The sequence below is a fragment of the Pogoniulus pusillus genome, chromosome 31 (genome assembly GCF_015220805.1).
Source record: "Pogoniulus pusillus isolate bPogPus1 chromosome 31, bPogPus1.pri, whole genome shotgun sequence".
Lineage (NCBI taxonomy): Eukaryota > Metazoa > Chordata > Aves > Piciformes > Lybiidae > Pogoniulus > Pogoniulus pusillus.
In genome coordinates this window covers 12,846,622-12,867,194 of record NC_087294.1, presented here as the reverse complement: position 1 = coordinate 12,867,194, position 20,573 = coordinate 12,846,622, and the positions used below count along the sequence as shown (strand labels likewise).

Genomic DNA, 20,573 nt, shown 5'->3' with positions numbered 1-20,573 from the left:
AACTAAAGTGTTGCTCTCAAAGACTATGCTATCTCCAAGAGCAGCTTCAAAAGGAAATAGAAATAAGAGAGTGGGAATGGAGAAAAAGTGGTTCAGGATCTGCTTGCCAGGAAAAGGGGAGGTGGTAAAAAAGCAAGAAAAAAACCCCAACCCTAAAACCAGAGAACTAATCACCACAGTATCTTAAACTAGAACAACAGAAGAAAGTCCTTCCCTATGTTAGATTGTTGCCATGTATGAAATATTGCTACAACAAAGGAATTACTGCAATGTTTTAAATGCATCAACACATGCAAAATTCTTCAGATGGCATTCCTGAGCATGTCAGCACTGTGTTAGAGAACTCCTGTGACTGACCAGATTTGGCTGCATCTTCATTTCATCATTTTGCTTCATGAACCTAAAAATGTGTACTCTCTTTTACAGAAATCTAAAATGAGTTCTCTCTTTAGAAAAGCAAATAATTTATTGTTCATGGAGTGCATAAACCTAACAAGAAAAAATACACAGGTGGTACATCCTGTATTTACCTGAATGTAAGGTAAAGGATTTCTGTGGGGCAGAAAATGGACCTGGGTTTTAGCTCTAGTGCTGTGCTGCATTTAAGGCCAAAGACTTGGGACAAACTGCCTTCGCACCACGACTAGCAACTTTCAGTTGCCAATGAACTAGGCTTCACAGGATGTTAGGGGATGGAAGGCACCCAAGGAAATCATTGAGTCCAACCCCCTTGCCAGAGCAGGACAATCCTATCTAACACAGATCACAGAAGAACACATCCAGACAGGCCTTGAAAGGCTCCAGAGAAGGAGACCCCAAAACCTCTCTGGGGAGCCTGTGCCAGTGCTCTGTGACCCTTACAGTAAAGAAGTTCCCCTTTATGTTGAGGTGGAACCTCTTTTGCTGCAACTTACACCCATTGCTTCTTGTCCACTTGCTTCTGTTTGAGGAAGTGATTCCCTTAAGTGCTCACTGCCTAAAGCAAATGGGGGTTGACTAGATGATCTTCTGAAGTCCCTTCCAGCCTCTAACATTCTGTGATTCAACTCAGGACCCATGCCACACAAAAAGACCAGGGAGGTCTCTGGGAGTGGGCAATGGTTTTAGGAAATTGAGAGTGACAAGGCATAGAGTGCAATCAGGCAACGTGACAAGGAACAGAAGGAAGAAAGTACAAAAGCAAAATACAAGAGTATGTTGGCCATTCCCACTTGAAAAACAAAAGGGCAACCCCCTCCACCTCCATCTTACATACTGGGTCACCTTATATTTGTTAAAATACAAACGTGCACACACACACAGAGAGATCTGTGTATAAATAAGCTTGGGCAAGAGTCAGTCCACAGGTGAGTTTCCATTTTGCAGCTGGTTACAGGACAGGGATGAGAGCCTTATCAGCCAAAGATGAAATGGACCACAAGCAAAAGATTTTGGAATTTGAGGCACTGTGAGGTACCATCTTGAGGCTTAAGATTAAACATGTATTAGTTTAGCAACAAAAGGGTACTTCTTATTTGTAGTCTAAAGAGGAATTGGTAGGCATCCATTGTTTTCATGCAGTCCAGTACTGATTCTTTTCAGAATGGAGTGGAACACAACTTATAAAATTGAATTAAGCTATGCTATTATGTTAGTTCTTAATCCTGTTGCACAACAGAAGAACAGTGATGCCACAGTAGAAGCATTTAAAAAAGAGTAAGCCTGTGTGCACATGTGGATACTGCACAACAAGCAACATTACAGTAGATAAAAACCAGGACTGATGTGTTCCAGCTGATATTCACCTATCTAGCATCTGATTCCAGAAGTCAGAGCAATGAAAGCTTTAACAGTGCACTCATAACACAAATGCTCAAGACTAAAACACTGTAAGATGTCTGTTTTCTTAATACCCTCAAACTACACCACAGCTAAAAACTGGTGCTTGAAGATCTGCACTAAATGCTATTAACATTGCATGTGTACAGTAATTTCTTGCAAGTAAAATGCTTGCAGGTTTATGTAACAGCATAATGTATCTAGAAACAGTTCTTAAATCCAATGTGCAAAGGAAAGCAATATAATGACTTTATTTAAACAGAACTAAAAAGGACTGACTCACTGCTTCATTTTGTTAATGTCTAGGCATACATCTGACACCATAACCAAATGTTTGGGTTTTCTTATAAGGACAGTGACCTAATGAACAAAAGATTACCTGCATCATCAGGTGTCCATGGATTACGAGTTGGCTTTTCAGAGGTTGGTCCCGAGGTAGTGATCATTCTCACACTAGGACTAGATGATCTACTGCTGTTTCTACTCTCCTGAAATAATAAAAACATAGTAACAGGAAAAGTTCATTTCAAAATACATTATTAAAAAGATATGTGATGAAATCTGAGCTTGTAATCCTCCCAAAACCTCTCCTCTTCAAGCTTTTAGCCTCAAAGCTCTACCTATAGTTTGATAAACTCTACAGGTGTTGCAGGGGATAATTTCATCCCCATTTCTACTCCTTCTCTGTCACGTACAAAGAAGTAGCTCTCATTTGGCTCATCAGCAAAACAAAGAAAGCCCTGAACAGTGTGCTCAAGACCTTTAGAGAAAAGTGTGACACTGTACCTAGCCAGATTCACACCAGTACCCAGTCAAACCTAGCAGCTCCACAACTTAAAGAAGAAATAAAGCTTGTTTCCAATGGTTAGTCAATGAGTGGCCTTCCAGTATCTGAAGGGGGTCTACGAGAATGCTGGTGAGGGAGTTTTGAGGATGTTGGGTCGTGATTAGGACTAGGGGGAATGGAGCAAAACTTGAAATGGGTAGATTCAGATTGGATGTCAGGAAGAAGTTCTTCACCATGAGGGTGGTGAGACCCTGGCACAGGTTGCCCAGGGAGGTGGTGGAAGCCCCATCCCTGGAAGTCATTAATGCCAGGCTGGATGCATCTTTGAGCAACCTGATCTAGCTTGAGGTGTCCTTGCCCATGGCATGGGGCTTTGAACTAGATGATCCTTGAGGTCTCTTCCAACCCTGACAGTTCTATGATTCTGTAACAGAGCTACATTCAACTAAAGGAATGCAGCCTGGTCACTGTCCTAGGCCGAGGTATACTGACCTACAGTTATCTCACAACTCTTGTGTAAACTCATGAGATTGGGAGATCCATCTTCAGAAAACATGAAAAGAAGTGTTGCATCAAAAAGGATCAATTAAAGCAAAGCAACTAGAAAATTAACACATTTACTCTCACAAAGTAAATTAAGAACTGAAACAAAATTCAGTGGGAAGTTCATTTACATACAGTTTGAGGCCTCCAACCCTTTTCTTTACCAAAGCACAAAAATGTAACACAGACTTCATTACTGCCCTGAGCTTTTTGTCAGAATTATTCTTCACAATGTATATTCTTGTATTTCACAGAAGCACAGAACTGCTGGAAGTGACCTCAAGGATCACACGGTTTCAGTCTCCCTGCTATAGGGAGGTTGCCCTGCCATGGGCAGGGACACTTCACACTAGAACAAGTTGCCCAGAGTCACATCCAGCCTGGCCTTAAAAACATCCAGGGATGAGGCTTCCACCACCTCCCTGAGCAACCTGTTCCAGTGTCTCACCACCTTCATGGTGAAGAACCTCTTCCTAATGCCTAACCTAAATCCCTCCTGCTCTAGCTTGGATGCACTCCCCTTAGTCCCATCGTTATTTCATAGAATCACAGAATCAAGCAGGTTGGAAGAGACCTCCAAGATCATACATGCCCTCACCTCAATGACAAGATTAACACAGTAGAGGACTTAAGACTATAAACCTCAGCAAGCATTGCAAGAAAAAAATAAAGTAGAAAGAAAAGATGCTATTAAAATACAACTATTTACACTATGGTGCACTTATCATTAAATAATTAATCTTTCAAAAGCACTCAAATACACATTACTTGGACACTGTATTTCTTCATGGCTGTGATTTCCAACCACCTTACAGCAATTTAATTTTTAAAAGCCAGGATTTCAGTCAAGTAAAAACAAAAAATAACAAGATTCTGCATACTGAATTACCTTTTACTGCAACTGCATTATGCTTCTCCTCTAATTTTTATTACCCATTAAGTGTTTTATGTGAGGCTTAACAGGGCTCTGGGCAGCCTGATCTAGTTGAAGATGCTCCTGCTTACTGCAGAAGGGGTTGGATTAGACGACCTTCGGAGGCCTCTTCCAACCCAGACCATTCTGTGACTGTATGTGAGTAGCCAGAAATGGGGCAATAAACTGTTGCAGAGATAATCCAACAGATGATATTATCATGGTGATGGCACCAGACATTTTGAAAAATCTTTTGTGTTGGGAGTCTTTGTTGATATTAAGTAAGGTTTGAATTGTTCGGCTTAGTGGTTTTTGTCATTGTCCTTAGATACTACTCCTAAACAGTCTGCTTATGTGAAAGGCCAAAAGACAGAACAAGCACTTCAAACAATGTGCAAGTCATGGAAGCTAAGAGATTTGTCAACTATCTACAGCTCACAACAAAGGCACCTGAAAAGCATTCCAGTTAATGTAAGTTCTCAGTGCTGTACTACACTGCTTGCTGTACCAGACTGTTTTGATCCACCAACAGGGAAAGACTCATTTCCTTTATAACACTATTTCATCAAAAATTACTCAAGATAGAAACTGGTTATTTGTATTTGAAGTGTATATACAAACAGTGTAAAGTCCAAGGGAAGTTCCCAAAACCGAACAGGTTTGACTGTAGTGTTTGAGCATGTGTTGTGAGATGCTTTAGGCTTCCTTGATGCCTGCCCTCTGACAGCGACTGCTCTGCAACAGCTTCTGCTTCTCTTTCATCCTTGCTTCACACACAATCACAGAAACATTCAGGTTGGAAAAGCCCCTCAGGATCACCAAGTCCAACCCAGAACCCTATTCTACAAGGTGCACCCTAAACAATATCCCCAAGCACCACATCCAAATGACCTTTAAACACATCCAGGTTTGATGACTCCACCAGTTCCCTGGGCGGTCCATTCCAATGCCTGATCAAAACCAGGTATCCCAAAGAACTCTTACCATGTTACTCTCAAACTGTATCTGCTGAGTGGCCAAACCCACATGCACTATTAGCCTCTTAGCTTCCATCTTTCAATGACTTGAAGCCTTGAGAAGCTGGCATGCTCTGAGGAATGCCTGGAGGTGTTCAAGCAAAGCCTGGACGAGGCACTTAGTGCCAGGGTCTGGTTGATTGGCCAGGGCTGGGTGCTAGGTTGGACTGGATGAGCTTGGAGGTCTCTTCCAACCTGGTTGGTTCTAAGATTCTATGAATGATCCCCAACTCAAGTTTAATTCAAACAAAAACACAGTTTAAAGAAATAATCTTTACTAGCCTTGCCTCATCTAGAGATTTTCTCTCTCTGTGAAAGTGGAAGAAAAAGAAGTGGTACCTGTGACCAAATTCACAATCTCATGGGCAGAATGATTCACCTACATTATTACACTTGCTTTGCATGCATGTGGACACATACAATCTTATTTTAATGTAATCAGAATGCCATGAAGGCCCAGCAACAGGTACTACCCAAAACTCAAAGGTTTAAAAGAGGTAGCTTTGCTATTACAATAGCTTTGTGAAGAGTGATGTACCAAAACAACCATCTGCATGAAACATACACAGGCAAAGACATGGATACCTTCCTAGGCATCTGACTGCAGACTAGAGTTCTGTAGGGATTATGCCAAACACGTTTCTCAGAATCTGAATAAAAGATCAAATGTGTTAAGACTCTGTCCAGTATAAGGTTTTCTTGTGTTTCTTGAGGCCCACAGAAGTCGTGGTGACTGCAGTTCAGAGTCAGCACATCTGTTTCTGTGCTGAGAAGGCATGTAGGCAAGAGCAGTAGCATTGGGCAGACCACACAACACAATGTTTTACAATCACAGAATGATCTGGGTTGGAAAAGACCTCCAAAGGTCAGCTAGTCCAACCCCTTCTGCAGTCAGCTGGGATATCCTCAACTAGACCAGGTTGCTCAGAGCACTGTTGAGTCTCACTCTGAATATCTCCAGGGATGAGGCCACAGTCACCTCCTTGAGCAACCTGTTGCCATGTTCCACCACCCTCATAGTGAAGAAGCTGCTCCTAACATAAAATCTAAATCTGCTCTGCTCTAGTTTGAAGCCGCTGCCATCATTCTGTCACTGCAAGCCTTTGCAAACAGTCTGTCTGCAGCCTTCTTGTATCCCCATTCAGGTACTGGCAGGTCTCCATGGAGCCTCCTCTTCTCCAGGATGAACACTCCCAGCTCCCTCAGCCTGTCTTTGTAGCAGAGGTGCCACAACCCCTGAGCATTTTTGTGGCCCTCCTCCGGACCCATCAAGTCCATGAATGTACACAGGGAATGTACATGTACAGGGAAATGGAAAGGCAGAAGGAATTTTTTTTCATTGCAAATAAAGAAATTATGTGGGAAAGTTAATCCAGCATCATGGTACATGGCTGGAAACAAATAAAAATGCAGCATTTGACTGCACAGAGAGGGTTGTGTCAGTTTACCTCATGTTACTTGGAGTAAAGTCCAGCCTAAGGTCACTGAGTACTAGAGAAATCTGTGAAAGACTGGATTTAAAACCCATTCTCAATATTGAACCATTCCAACAGCTAATCCAGTCATGGAAAAGCTTTGGCTTAGCATATTTCCCCAAACTGTTGACTCAAAAGGGTCAGTTGAACAGTAAAACCACTTGCAAAGCACTGTTACCCTCTGCTGTAGGTAACACCAGTAACAACTGCAAAAAGGCCTTAAGTGTCTCAACAACATGACAACAATAAACCTATAAACTACATAAAATATTATTTGAAGAGTAAACAGAAATAAAGTAAATCTACAACCATAAAAACACACAAGTAGGTCAGATCAAAACAGAACAGCAAGGAGACAAGAGCCTCAGGTCTACCTTTCAGGTACACCCACCAAATGTTGGTATATTTATGATTATGAAGTCTGGTGTTTTCATCCACCTTAACCAAAGCTATTTTCTGAATTGGAAAAAAAACTTCCTGATAAAAAAAAAAGGAACAATTTTCTGCTCATCTGTGCAGGAAAACCATATTTAAGACAAAGATTTCTGATCAGCTTTAGTATGTCAAACAGTTTCAAAAACAGTGATAAAAAGGTGGCACTGTGGCATTCCTTCAGTTTAGAGTGGGATTGGAGCTCCCAAACACTGGATGTAGGAGCAGAGGCATGCAGTGCCATGGCAGCTTGGGGAAGAATCACAGAATAGAATCATAGAATCAACCAGGTTGGAAGAGACCTCCAAGATCATCCAGTCCAACCCATCCCCCAGCCCTATCTAGTCTGTGCCACAGGGTGGGTGTAAAGGAGAATGGAATGCAGGGAAGAAGGATGTTTGCAATGAAGGGAGGGAGGGGGAAGGGGATTTTCACATTAGAAAGGATAACCTATATATGGTACAGTGCATATGGGGAGATAGGATAAACTGACCAGAGCTATGCTAGTCACAGATGGTTTTGCTCTGCTTTGGCTAGGAGATTGCTTATATGGATAGCAGCTCAAGATTTGTCATAAAAATTCAAGGCAGTGAGGTCCAAAGTTACATAATCCCATACACAGCAATCTTAAGCCTCCAGCCATCATTATATCGTGCCTGCTTTCTTCATTGCCTCCCATAACTGTAAACTCTTAATTAAAAATCAAAGAAACAGCTCAGAAACTCAAGCACAAGTATGTCAAAATTTAGTTTCAGCAGACTTTTCTATCTCTTCCTACACTAAAAAGGGGATGAAAATTCCTTAATTGTTTATATGGACAGTGCAAAAAATTCTTTCACACTGCATTTTTCATGCCTGTTAAAATTCTGTTTTCCAGATTTTATCATAGCATTTCCAAATAGCTGTAAGATAGAAGCAGCTAACTGTAATTCTTCCCCTTTGATTTCCAGTATGAACACTACCAGAAGCAAGAAAATAAAACATGAATCTGGTGCCTCTATAGACCCTCACCAGAAATGAGTGAGGGAAACAAAAACCTTTCCCGTATCCTCCTGGTTACAAGGATAACTTAGCTAAAGCATCCATACAAGCAGCAGAACAGCTTCCAAAGAAAGATTATAATAGTCATTAAGATAGGAATTAAATGTTGAAATGATATATATTTTAAATACTAATCATTCATTCATATGAAATAGCAAATAAAAAAGCTACTACGTGCATCAATCAGGGCAATTTGGTATAGCTGATTCACCCTTACTTCATTTTTAACCCCCAAGCCTTGAACAATTTCATCCTACAATCAACTGAAGAGGCTCATCGATTTCTTTACTACATTTTACAGATTTGTTTGTTTCTAACAAACCCTTCTGAAGATATGAAAATGTATTTAGACTTGCTTAGATAATTTCTGATAGATATACATAGCAAATCCTACTAATAATACCTGGAAGATTGATGAGCTTTCAGTGGCTACCACACTCCATGGAATTAAAGAAGGATTAAAACTAGCCCCCCCCCTCCAAATTATCATTTATTTCAGAATATTGCAGTAGGTTGTTTAATATGGAAATTGAATATGGAAACCTGATCAACCTGAGGAATATGCTAAAGCTCCACTCCCCCACATTCAGACAACAGTAAAGACCTCAAAATCGCCAATTCAGAGTCACAGCCTCTGAGTTACTACAAAACAAAGGCAGCAAAGCAATTAAAAACACAAAATAAAACCCACCTGTAGGAAGCATTAGCTGTGCTTCTCTCATTTAACATGTTCTTAGTTTACTGTCAATTTTAAGTAGCACACCATCCTGTCTGTTACCATGGCACTTATGATAGCAGACAAGAAGCTCTGTTGTTGTAAAATACTTTGAGACAGGGGCTTCTTGAAAGATAAACCCCAACCAACTTTGTGACAGTACCTCCCTATAAACCTTTTGTGAGAAATGAAGAGATACTACTGTAAAGTGCTGATCAGGGTTCTGAGACTGATTATAAACACCTTTACTATACTGCTGCACATGCTTTTTATGCTGAAAGTGAGTCTAATGTATGTATAGAACTGCTTCAGACAATTATGAGTAGTTATTAACAGTATTTTTTTTTCACAGAGAGATGAAAAGGCTTTCCTGCAGAACACCTGCCCTCAATTAAATTAAGTGGTACATGGTAACCGTGGGTGCATAAAAATGCTGCACAAACTATACAGAAAACACTTCTCATCTACAGCTCATTCATAGATTATCCTCATGGAATCTCATTTAAATGCAATACAAATGAGACTACAATCTGCCAGGCTTCTACATCACTTCTATGAAAGCATCAAAGGTGAAGATTTCCAGACCACTTTTCCCCATACAGACTGGGTGTTGACTTGACTGCAAGCTAAAGAAGAGATGAGAAAAAACATTACCTGACTGGACTCTGTTCCAGCAACACTGAGATCTTGAATGGATCTGCGTCTCTGCTGTCCGTTTCCTGCTGGGAAAAAAAAAAACCAAACAAAAACAAACCAGTGAAATCTACTCAGAACAAAATAAGCAGGGTGCGAATGTTGCAGAGGAGCTTGGAATTTGTACAAATCCAGAGAGAAAGTGAGGGGGGGGGGAGAGAGAGAGACAGCTGCAGAATTTTAACTCAAAACATGCTGGCCTGTCAACAAAAGTATAACCTAATACAATAACCACTCCTACCACATGAATCGCTGCTGCACTCTACTCCACCATCTTCTGTCACATGTGTTTGCTCAGGCTTAGTACTCGGGGCAGGAGCTGATGACGACATCTATTTCAAGTGTGTTACGTTATGGGGATTTCTAAAAGCTAGACCGCGAAGATAAGAGGCTGCCAGCTTTAACCTGCTGCTCTTTGGTGTGCTCAAGGAACACAGAAAGGACTTCTGCCTGCATGCTGCTCCTCTCCTGAAAATTAAGAAGCCAAAGTGCTTCCTTCTGGCCTCTGTCTCCCTCAGATGAACGAAATTATGTCCTATTCTCATGCTCTGAAAAGTGTGAAAAGGAGACTGTTCAGCTAAATCACATCTCACCACCAACCTTCTGAGCATGATGCTGTAATCTTTTCCTCTTCTCCTTCCACCTGTTAGCAATTATCCACCAATGACAGCTACATAAAACAGTTGAGATTTTAACACTGACACCCAATCAAAGGCATTTCCAGGAAACAAAGTCTCCTTACAAATAAAAGGAGATTATGCAACCGAATCTCCCTGGCTGCCTGGATTTTCATTAGGGCAATTGTTTATATTGTCTCTTGAGAGCAGGTCAGCTGTCCAAAAGGAAACACCAAAACGTCCTGAGTAACAGCTGACAATGCTCAAAATTCTTGCTCTTCACTCTGTATTACGTAACTTTTCTACTGGAGGGGAGCATCTGAAACATGTCCTGCAGCCTTGGCAGACCCTCACCCACTGACCCTACACGCAGCAGCCAACCCAGCTCGCTCAAGGCTCTGTATCAGGCATCGCTCCCTTAACCTTTTAGATGCTTCTCATTCAGCATCATTTCCACAGAGCGCCACCGCCTATCTTGGCAGGTGTTTTGATTTGCAACAGTTGCTACGAAAATGTAAGACTATTTAATGTTTATCAATACATTTAATGGTATCATACTTGAAATTTACATGTAGGAACACATTACCACAGGACAGCAACATGAAATTCTTCAGTGTCACTTACCAATTTGTCAAGACATTTTATAGTCTACAATTCATAGAAAGTAGGATGAGAAACAAGCATGTAAGAAAATCAAGAAGGGTTCCAGTACAGGAAGACGTTCTTTGCTCTCACTACAAATGAACTTGAACTGCAACTTCTCTGTGGTCTTGATCTTTTGCTTCTGAAATTCATGGCAAGTATATACTTACCTAAGCAAGGATGGCTATATTATGCTTAATGTTTTGATATCAGAGATGATGTGAATGGCAAATCTACATCAAAATTCATGGGCTTGTTCATTTGCAGTGAACTTTTTTCACTACCTAATCATTTAAGGAATGAGATATACATTTAATAGGCTCCTGTGCTGTGGATTCTTTATCTGGCTGCCACAGCTCATCTCAATATTCAAGATATGGGTGATCCGCCCACGACTGATACAAAATTATGTGCATGTTTCATTCAACAACACTGTTATAAAATTAGCTCAGCTGAAATAGGCTGGCAAAAATATCTGAAATTCTCATTTCAGATTAGCAACGTTTGTGAATTTGAAGAACCCAGCACATGTGTTGCTGAAATATTAGAAGGTGGTTGCCAAAAAGTTAAAATAATCAGGGTGGGGTGCAAGAAAGAAAAGAAAATGCTTTGGGCAGGGAGGGGAGAAGGGGGAGGAGAAGGAGGGGCCACAACTATTGTGTTGTAATAAATGAGCACCTTTAAATGAAATACCTTCAAGTTAGTAGCATGAGGGAAGAGCAAGCTCTGCTAGGCAATGCCATTTTAATTAGTGTAACTAGTGCAGACATCTGGCAAATTGCTTAGACAAAGCAGAAACAGACTACGAATCAACAAATACTTATTGCTCCAGATTTGAGACAAACGTCAACTGAAAGCTACACTATCCAAGAGATAATCTTTACTTGAACTGATCACTGCTACTCCTCCTATGCTTTTCTCTCAGTTTTCATCTTGTTCTTACCTCCACATTGATTTAAAACTGATTTTTTTTCCCTCACTATAAAAACCTAAGAGATATGTCAATGAAATAAAAGCAAGTTTAGCGCAAGATTTCGGTGCTTTTCAGGAGTTTGAGATTAAATATCAAATACCACAAACCTACTTCCCGGCCTGAAAAAAAAAATCCCTTGCATGTAATGCTGTTTATTTTCTACACTGAAACTCAAAAAAGAACAGGAAATGTCCATCACATATTCCAGCAAAACCAAATTCCACACCCCTCCTTCCTCCCCCCCACCCTGGCCCAAATACCCAGACCAGCTATGAACATTCCTCCCTGCCCTTTAGCAGACACTTGGCGTCTCCTTTTACACTCTATTTGCACACAGTACTCTCTTTCTCACACACCTACACACAAGGACCAAACCCCTCTCGCAGTGCAGGATGATCAGCGAATAGAACAGTGCCAGAAGACACTTTAAAAGAAGTTAAAACATTGATCTGATTTCCAGAAAAAAAAGAGAAAAGAAGTTATGTGGGGAGACAAGCGTAGGATTTCTGGCTTATATGGCTCTTAAGAAAGCAGACGGAACAAACGACAGCCCTAAAGCATCTCCAACTCCTCTCCACTTTCTAAAGGCGCTCAACAAACTCTGTCTATTCTGAGTGATCATTTATGCAGTGTCAATGCTATAAAAACCTAAGTGCTGTGGCAGTTTTCAGATGACAAAATGACAAAGCCAAATACATGCATGTCATGCATGAGGTGTCTGATGCTGCTAGTGAAGAGGAGGCTGATATTTGAGAGACGCTGCTTGAGTGGCTTGTATCAAAATCGCGTTGGTTATTTTCCTTGAGCATGTTACAAGCAATACCTTTTTTGTTTCTTTCTTTCTTTGAGCATAGCTACTTAAGCCATTTGTACTTATTGGGGCTTTTATTTTATATATATATATATAAATATAAACATAAAATGTTGGTGTTTATTAGCTATAGGATACATACTATAGACTACAACTTGAGAAAAATTCAAGTAGAAGCACTTCACTAAATGACCTGGTTGCACGAGTCATTTTTTGGGTTGGTTTGTTTCTTTAAACATAGCTGTTTAAGCCATTTGTACTTATTGGGGCTTTAATTTTCTTCATATATATACATATAAAATACTGACATTTATTATCTATATGATACATACTCTATACTACAAATTGAGAAAAACTAAAGTAGAAACACTTCACTAAATGATCTGGTTGCATGATTCTCTTTTTGGGTTGGTTTGTTTCTTTGTACATAGCTATTTAAGCCATTTGTACTTATAGGGAGTTTTATTTTTTTCATATATATATATAAATATAAAATGTTGGTGTTTAATATCTATGTGATACACAGAAATATACTACAAATTGAGAAATATTAAAGCAGAAACACTTCACTAAATGAACTGGTTGCATGAGTCTTTTTGGGTTGGTTTGTTTCTTTAAACATAGCTACTTAAGCCATTTGTACTTATTTGGGCTCTTATTTATTTCATATATATATAAATACAAAATGTTGGTGTCTATTAGCTATAGGACATATACTATAAATTGAGAAAAATTAAAGTATAAACACTTCACTTGGCTATCATTGCATGAGTCTGTTTTGGGTTTGTTTCTTTAAACATAGCTATTTAAGCCATTTTTACTTATTGGGGCTTTTATTTTTTTCATATATATACAAATATAAAAATTTGGTGTTTATTATCTATATGATACATACTAATATATACAAATGGAGAATAATTAAAGTAGAAGCACTTCACTAAATGATCTGGTTGCATGAGTCTTTTTTTGGGTTGGTTTGTTTCTTTGAACATAGCTACTTAAGTCATTTGTTCTTATTGGGGATTTTTTTTCATATATATATAAAAATATAAATATAAGATACTGGCATTTATTATCTATATGGTACATACTAATATACTACAAATGGAGAATAATTAAAGTAGAAACAGTTCACTAAATGATCTGGTTGCATGAGTCTTCTTTTGGGTTGGTTTGTTTCTTTAAACAGCTACTTAAGCCATTTGTTCTTATTGGGGCTTTTATTTCATATCTCTAAATATAAAATACTTGTGTTTATTATCTATATGATACATACTAATATACTACAAATGGAGAATAATTCAAATAGAAACACTTCTCTTGGCTATCTGGCTGCATGATTCTATCACTGCTAACTCATTTCTCAAGTTGTTACACGAAGCCAGCATTAGCTGATCTATTTTTCAGTTTCTAAGTTTTGTTAGTTAGTAAATCCCCTCCAGCATCTTAAATGCAAATTAGTTCTGTTCACCCTTATTTGCACCTCTTTAAAAAGAAGTGTGTGTGGATGTATGTATATGAAGATATATGGATATATATGGATATATATGTGTGTGTATATATTTATGTCTGTGTGTACACCTGCTCAAACATACCCACTTCTGCCAACATTTCACCTTCAAGTGGTAAAATCTGGCGTTCTAGGACCTCGCTAGCAAAATTGGTTTGTGGATGAAAAGCAGCTGAGGCAACACATTATGAAACCCCCCAGTGATAGCAGATGTAGTATTCATAGTTCTAAAATAGGCCTGCCCCAAAGCAGCTGACTCACGGTAACATGACTGCCTGGTGCCTCCCCTCTGCGGGGCGCAGCTGCTTTGCCATGTGTTCAGAACAACTTCAGGCAGCAGCACCGACTGGGTCGGCATACTCAAGTTGCCCCAAGGATGGAGATGGGCTCCTGGCCACGCTGCAGAAATGCCCAGGGAAGTTTGGAGGAGCTGGGTATGTGGCAGAAGTGCTAAGGAATGTAATGGGGTGGGATTGAGACGGAGGTGCCAGTTTAGGAGTCTTGGAAATATAAGGGAAAAAGCATGTTAAGAAGCTAGGACTTGAGTGCATTGTGCTGAAAAGGTAAGGAAAGAGGCGAGAAATTTGCCACACTGCATTGTCTTTAAAAGAGTAACCAAGCAAGGAACTTTTGGATAACTGCTTTAAGTATCCAGATAAATATAATCAGTTTACTGGACAGATGATCACATCCCTGTCATGTAATGATTCATCTCTTTTGGTTTTTTCTGGCCTTGAGATTCTTCCAGGAAAGCTGTTCTGACAACCAGAGAACTTTTACCATGGAGCCCAGACTTGCAGACTATTTACTTTTCATTTTTTTAATAGTGCTAATACTGTCTTTTAATTTACCTACTTCACTCTTCCTCGACTTTAGCTGCAGATTCTTCTCTAGAAAATAACTGTTGATTTCTGAGCTTTAATTTTGTGGGCTTAAAAAGAAAAGCCATGCTTTCGGATTCTTCTTTATACTGTCTATAGTATCCTTTCAGCTCTTGCTATTATTTCAGATCACAGGTATGTTTCTTTCACATGGCTGGCCAGAACAGAATGTTCAATTCCTGATTAAACTTCCATAAGGGCCTGTAAATAGTGTTTCTGCTTCTTTATCTCTCCTAAAATGTCACACTTTTTCCACAACTGCATGACATTAGTGGCTTATACTACTTGGGCTTATTCTGCATGCATCTGCTATGGTCACACATCATCATCTTAAAAGAAATTCTTGTTAATATATGACCCACAGTGCATGACCTTGGATTTTACCCTCTCTTTTTCCTTCTCAGTCACTACAAAGGCCATCCTATGTAATCCTCTATGAATAGTTGCTTCTGAAGAAGCACTAACAATGAATTTCATTACCATGTATTTAAGATTTAAATGCCTTCAGAGTAAACTTTGAGACAGTTCATGAATATGCTTTCTCCTGTTGTATGCCTTCTTTCATTTCTACAGGTTGCTGTTTCTCTCGTTATCCCAAATTCATCTTGGCATTGCCACCCTGGCAAGCTGAGTTAAAATAGCCCAGGTGAAGAATTATCTACTTGACTACCTAAAAAAGTCAAACCAGTAGACTGGTACAACCTACCCTGTGAAAATAACATGGCATTTTATTTCACTGACTTCTCAGTATTCTCCAACAGTGTCAAGGTTTCTTGGAAGGCTCAGTGCTATTAATGCATACTGTGCATGGACAAAACACTTCACCTCTAAAGCTTATTCACAGGCTCTCATCACATGTTCACAGGGCAGAACTTGGAAGATTTCTTTCCTTGCTCTTTCAGGATTTCATTTATGTCATGGCTGGCCAGGACTGCTTGAAAGCTACATTAGTGAAATTGATTACTGATTTGTTAGCCTCAAAACCAAATGGGTTTTATTTTCCTGCTTGACTTTTTCAGCCTGTATTTTTATACCCAAACTTCAATAAAGTTATTTCAAAGAAACATTTGTACCTTTTGTATTCAACTTTAAAATATGAAAGCCATTATTTACAAGAAAACAAATTTAGAGTAGGGGGGTCCAGTTTTTAATGCTGTTACTTTGCATCTCCTGCCTCTTAAAAGTCATTTTGAAGCGACCGGCATACTGCTAATTGTATACCTAGCACAGTTTGGGATTGATTATACTTATTTTTAGGCTTTGAGAAGTGTGAAATGAAAGAAATAAATCCCCTCTGATTGCCAAAAAGGAATGGGAAAGGAAAACTGATATGCTGCTGACTAAATATAGACATGAGATAGATGAGAATTATTCATTAAAGTCCCAAATGAAATCACCAGCTATGGTGCCTGATTATACTGATTTTCTTCCTGTCAGAAGGCTCTCCTAATAACTTCAGCTTGCATTAACTTAAGCACAGCAGAAATGCCTCATGCAGACACTTTTTAGCTGTAGGAAAGTGTAGTCAAATGTAAGAATTACACAGTTATTTTTTTTAATTACAAGTATCACATGGATTTCAAGTATTTAAGTATTTTGTTCTACTCCTATTTGATTGGATTAAAAATGGAAACTCAAGCAACAAAAGGAGATCAGGGTAGAGGTAACTTCCTGAATAGGAATTTTTCAGCTTAAGTCCATTTTCATCCAAATGGAATATTGTAAGGAAAGACTGCACATTCAGTTTTGGTCTGTGTAGCAGTTTAAGAGATAATGCTCTGTTTTGCTTCTAAAGTATAAACAAGAGCATGATCTAGTTGATTGCACAGGGCTGGGTGATAGGTTGGACTGGATGATCCTGGAGGTCTCTTCCAACCTAATTGAGTCTATAAGTGAGAAGAGCATTGGATGTAAAAGAAAAATCATGATAAAGTCTTTACCAGTCATTGGTTTGCTAAGAGGGATAAAACTGCAATGTATAAACAATTTCTCACTCTGCTCCCTTTGCCTTCTGCCTTCCACCTCCTCCACTGCTCCACTCCTCCTTTGTGCGTGGCTGAATGCTAACCTTGACTGAACTGGTAACATGTGAGATCTTGCTGGTTTTCTACCTGGGGGAAGAAGGTGGCATTGGCCCCTTCTAGGCTTTCTTTACCTGGGGGTGGAGGAGGTCTGGATTTCTGTGTTATTTCTAAATTGTAAGTAATTGTATATCCATGTAAATATATTTTGTATCTATGCCTGTAAATTTAGCTTGCTGTAAAATACAGCTTTATCTTGCTTCCAAACCTTCTGAGCTAGTCTGGTGATTTCAGTTTTATTTGAGAGATAATCACAGAAGCACAGATTGGAAAAGACACCTGAGATCACTGAGTCCAACCCATCACCTAACTCTTCTAATTAACTAAACCATGGCACTAAATGCCTCATCCGGTCTCCTCTTAAACACCTCAAGGGATAGTGACACTCCACTGCCTCCCTGGGCAGCCCATTCCAATAGCAAATCACTCCTTCTGTGAAGAACTTCTTCCTAACATCCAGCCTAAACCTGCCCAGGCACAGTTTGAGACTGTGTCCTCTTGTTCTGTCACTGAGTGCCTGGGAGAAGAGACCAACCCCACCTGGCTATAACCTCCTCTCAGGTAGCTGAAGAGAGCAGTAAGTTCTCCCTGAGCCTCCTCTTCTCCAAGCTGAACAACCCCAGCTCCCTCAGCCACTCCTCGTAGGGCTGTGCTCCCAACCCCTCACAGCCTTGGTGCCCTTGTCTGAACATGTTCAAACACCTCAACATCTTTCTTAAGACAAGAGGCCCAGAATTGGGTACAGTACTCAAGGTGTAGCCTAACCTGTGCTGTAAGAAGATCACAAAGGAAAAAAAAAAGCTTTATCGAAGTCAACTAGAACTAGAAAGTTCAAATCCTTCACCAGTAACTTTGCTCCTCTTTAAAGAAGCATTAAAAATTGTCACTCAAAGTCAACTAGAACTAGAAAGTTCAAATCCTTCACCCATACATTTGCTCCTCTTTACAGAGGCATTAAAAATTATCACTCAAAGTCAACTAGAAAGCTCAAATCCTTCACCAGTAGGTTTGCTCCTCTTTAAAGAGGCATTAAAAATTATCACTCAAAGTCAACTAGAACTAGAAAGTTCAAATCCTTCACCCCTAGGTTTGCTCCTCTTTACAGAGGCATAAAAATTATCACTCAAAGTCAACTAGAAAGTTCATATCCTTCACCAGGAGGTTTGCTCCTCTTTAAAGAGGCATTAAAAACTATCCCTCAAAGTCAACTAGAAGTAGAAAGTTCACCTTCACCTCCTGGTGAAGGACCAGGAGTCTTGCTCCTCTTTACAAAGGCATTAAAAATTATCACTCAACTAGAACGTTCAAATCCTTCACCAGTAAGTTTGCTCCTCTTAAAAGAGGCAGTGTGTAAATTTGTTTGTTTATTTGTTTGGCTAATTTCTAGTTCTGTCCTAGAGCCACTGGAGCAAGAAGTATTCCAAGCAGTCTGATCATTATTCCGGCATCTTAACCAACTGACCCGTTCACCTGGTCTGCGATACCTGGTATGATGATCTCAGGGACATCCAGAATGTTGCCAAATGAAGCAGTTTTACGATGGCCTCGTTTAGGCTTGGAATAGGCTGAAAAAATACACATATACAATACACATGCAAGACACTAAAAGAGCAATAGCAAAAATTATTAAATCCCTAATACTGCATTATTGTTGTTTTGGTTTCTTTTTTTTTCATCAACTTGGTTAAACTCTAAGTTCATGCAAAAAAAAAGGGTCATGCAGAATCAACTGCATTGCCTTCCACTCATGCTGACACGTAGTAAAGCAACTGTTAAGAAGCAAAAAATGCAGAACTAGCCATTGTTACAACACTGTGTAATTAGTTATAGTTAGCAACACAAAAGTCAAACAGAGAAAAGCAGCATGGCAAAAAGAAAGGGGGAAAAATAAAATCAAATGTCATGATCCAAACAAAGAACAAATTCAATTGTTTCAGATCACCCTGCATCGATTTGCAACTGTCTGAACTTACAGAATGTTTTCACTTTTAGTGTTGGGTACAAACTGGTTTACAAACAAGGTTAATAGGTGGGTATTCCTGACTCTTTAAATCATCTGCTTTTAAAAGGAAATCACATCTGTCTCTCAAAACATGCTAACTTATTACACCTTGCAGTCATTCCTGCCTTCCATTCCTTTGTCCTCCTAGAGAATTTTTTTTTGGCAAACTGAGTACCAAGCTTTTAATTTTTGACTGCTGTTCAATAAACAATTATATACTTTGGAAACAAATCTAATAATGCTTTTTTAAATTTTAATACTCATGGAGCTTAAGATAAGTAATTCCCATTTAGAGAAATGTCTGAATACATCTTCCAGAGGTAGAACATTGCAGATTAGCCATCTCAAACTTAAGTAATGGTGATGTGCACTGTGAGCTACCCTTAATCTAGCAATAGATGGGACAAGAAGATTAAATAACTCTCGACTTGATTTACTCTTAACAGCTCAATTCTCACTCAGCCACAAATTTTTCAGGTTCACAGCATATTTCTGTTAGAGTTAACAAGATTAAAAACCAAAGCAAAACCAATACAGTGCTGATTCAGCTCTTTTTGAAAAATTTATGGTCAGATGAGTTTGACCTCATTTCTAGTAGTCCACTGAAGAGATTTATTAACCCCCCTACCTAGTGTGTCAAATATATACTTTTGTTTCAAGAAAAAGAAGCCCTACAGTCATAACAATGACAGACCTTAAGAATATTCTGAAATAATAACTACTATCCAGAGCAATGTATTTAGGGAAGACAAACCAGGAAAATGAAAACTCACAGGAAGGAGGGGCAGGATATCTCCACCAATGTGAAAAACTTACATTGACTTTAGAGTGTCAGTGACCAAAATGAGTCCTGACATGTTTTAAAATAAAGCCAAGATGTTGTTATTATTATCAGGGAAGGACACAGCTGCCTTCTGTGTTAGGAAACCTTTAGAGATATTCAGGGTGAGATGTGCTACACAATCCAGTCAAAGACTGACAATACAAAAGACAAATTTTGGAACAAGGCTTTAAAATAAGAAGACAAAAATAAAATGTGTTTAGGGCAAGATAAATATTCTATCATGAGTAACCTCAGCATTTAGTAAAGACAAGATCCTGGAGTAATAATAACACAATGAAGAACAAAACTAAAACAGTCATGGTGCACAAGATAGCCAGAATAGGATGCATATTTTCTTATCAATTATAGCTACTTGACTACCCTAATTTTCAGATTGCAGGAAAACCACTGGAACAGCTAAATCATCCCAGCACTAACCGAGATAATTTGACCTGATTATTTAAATCTGTAGTTCCACACCATAAAACAAACAAACAAACAAAATGTTTTACATATGAAACTTAAAACCTGAAGTTCACACAGATCAACAAACAATCTCTCTGATGAAGAAAAGAGACAGGAAAAGTGTTTGCCAAGTATACACAGTTTTATTAATTTGCTCTTCTGGGAAGAATAAAGATTTGCTTTCATTATATAGAAGTGTGTATTTATACTTACATATGAATTCCAATTCACTCAAGGACGAAATGTTTAGGCACAACAGTTTATAGCTACCCAAAGCAAACCTGGCAAAACACCCCTGCCTTTTTTACCTGGCAAAACACCTCTGCCTTTTTTTA

The 20,573-nt window shown here is 39.1% G+C and overlaps 1 protein-coding gene across 7 annotated transcripts in view; it reads right to left on the bottom strand.

Moving 5' to 3' along the window:
• MAP3K7 (mitogen-activated protein kinase kinase kinase 7) overlaps positions 1–20,573 on the bottom strand; it is a 52,955-nt gene that overhangs the window by 4,877 nt on the left and 27,505 nt on the right. The window contains exons 12-14 of one of the 7 annotated variants that reach the window (XM_064169515.1): positions 18,433–18,513; positions 9,395–9,462; positions 2,198–2,306 (exon numbers count right to left, since the gene is read on the bottom strand). In XM_064169515.1, the coding sequence (XP_064025585.1) occupies positions 2,198–2,306; positions 9,395–9,462; positions 18,433–18,513 (258 nt within the window). Of the gene's footprint in view, positions 1–2,197; positions 2,307–9,394; positions 9,463–9,674; positions 9,998–18,410; positions 18,514–20,573 lie in introns of those variants that run through there. The other 6 variants (XM_064169516.1, XM_064169520.1, XM_064169521.1 and 3 more) reach the window with 6 other exon arrangements.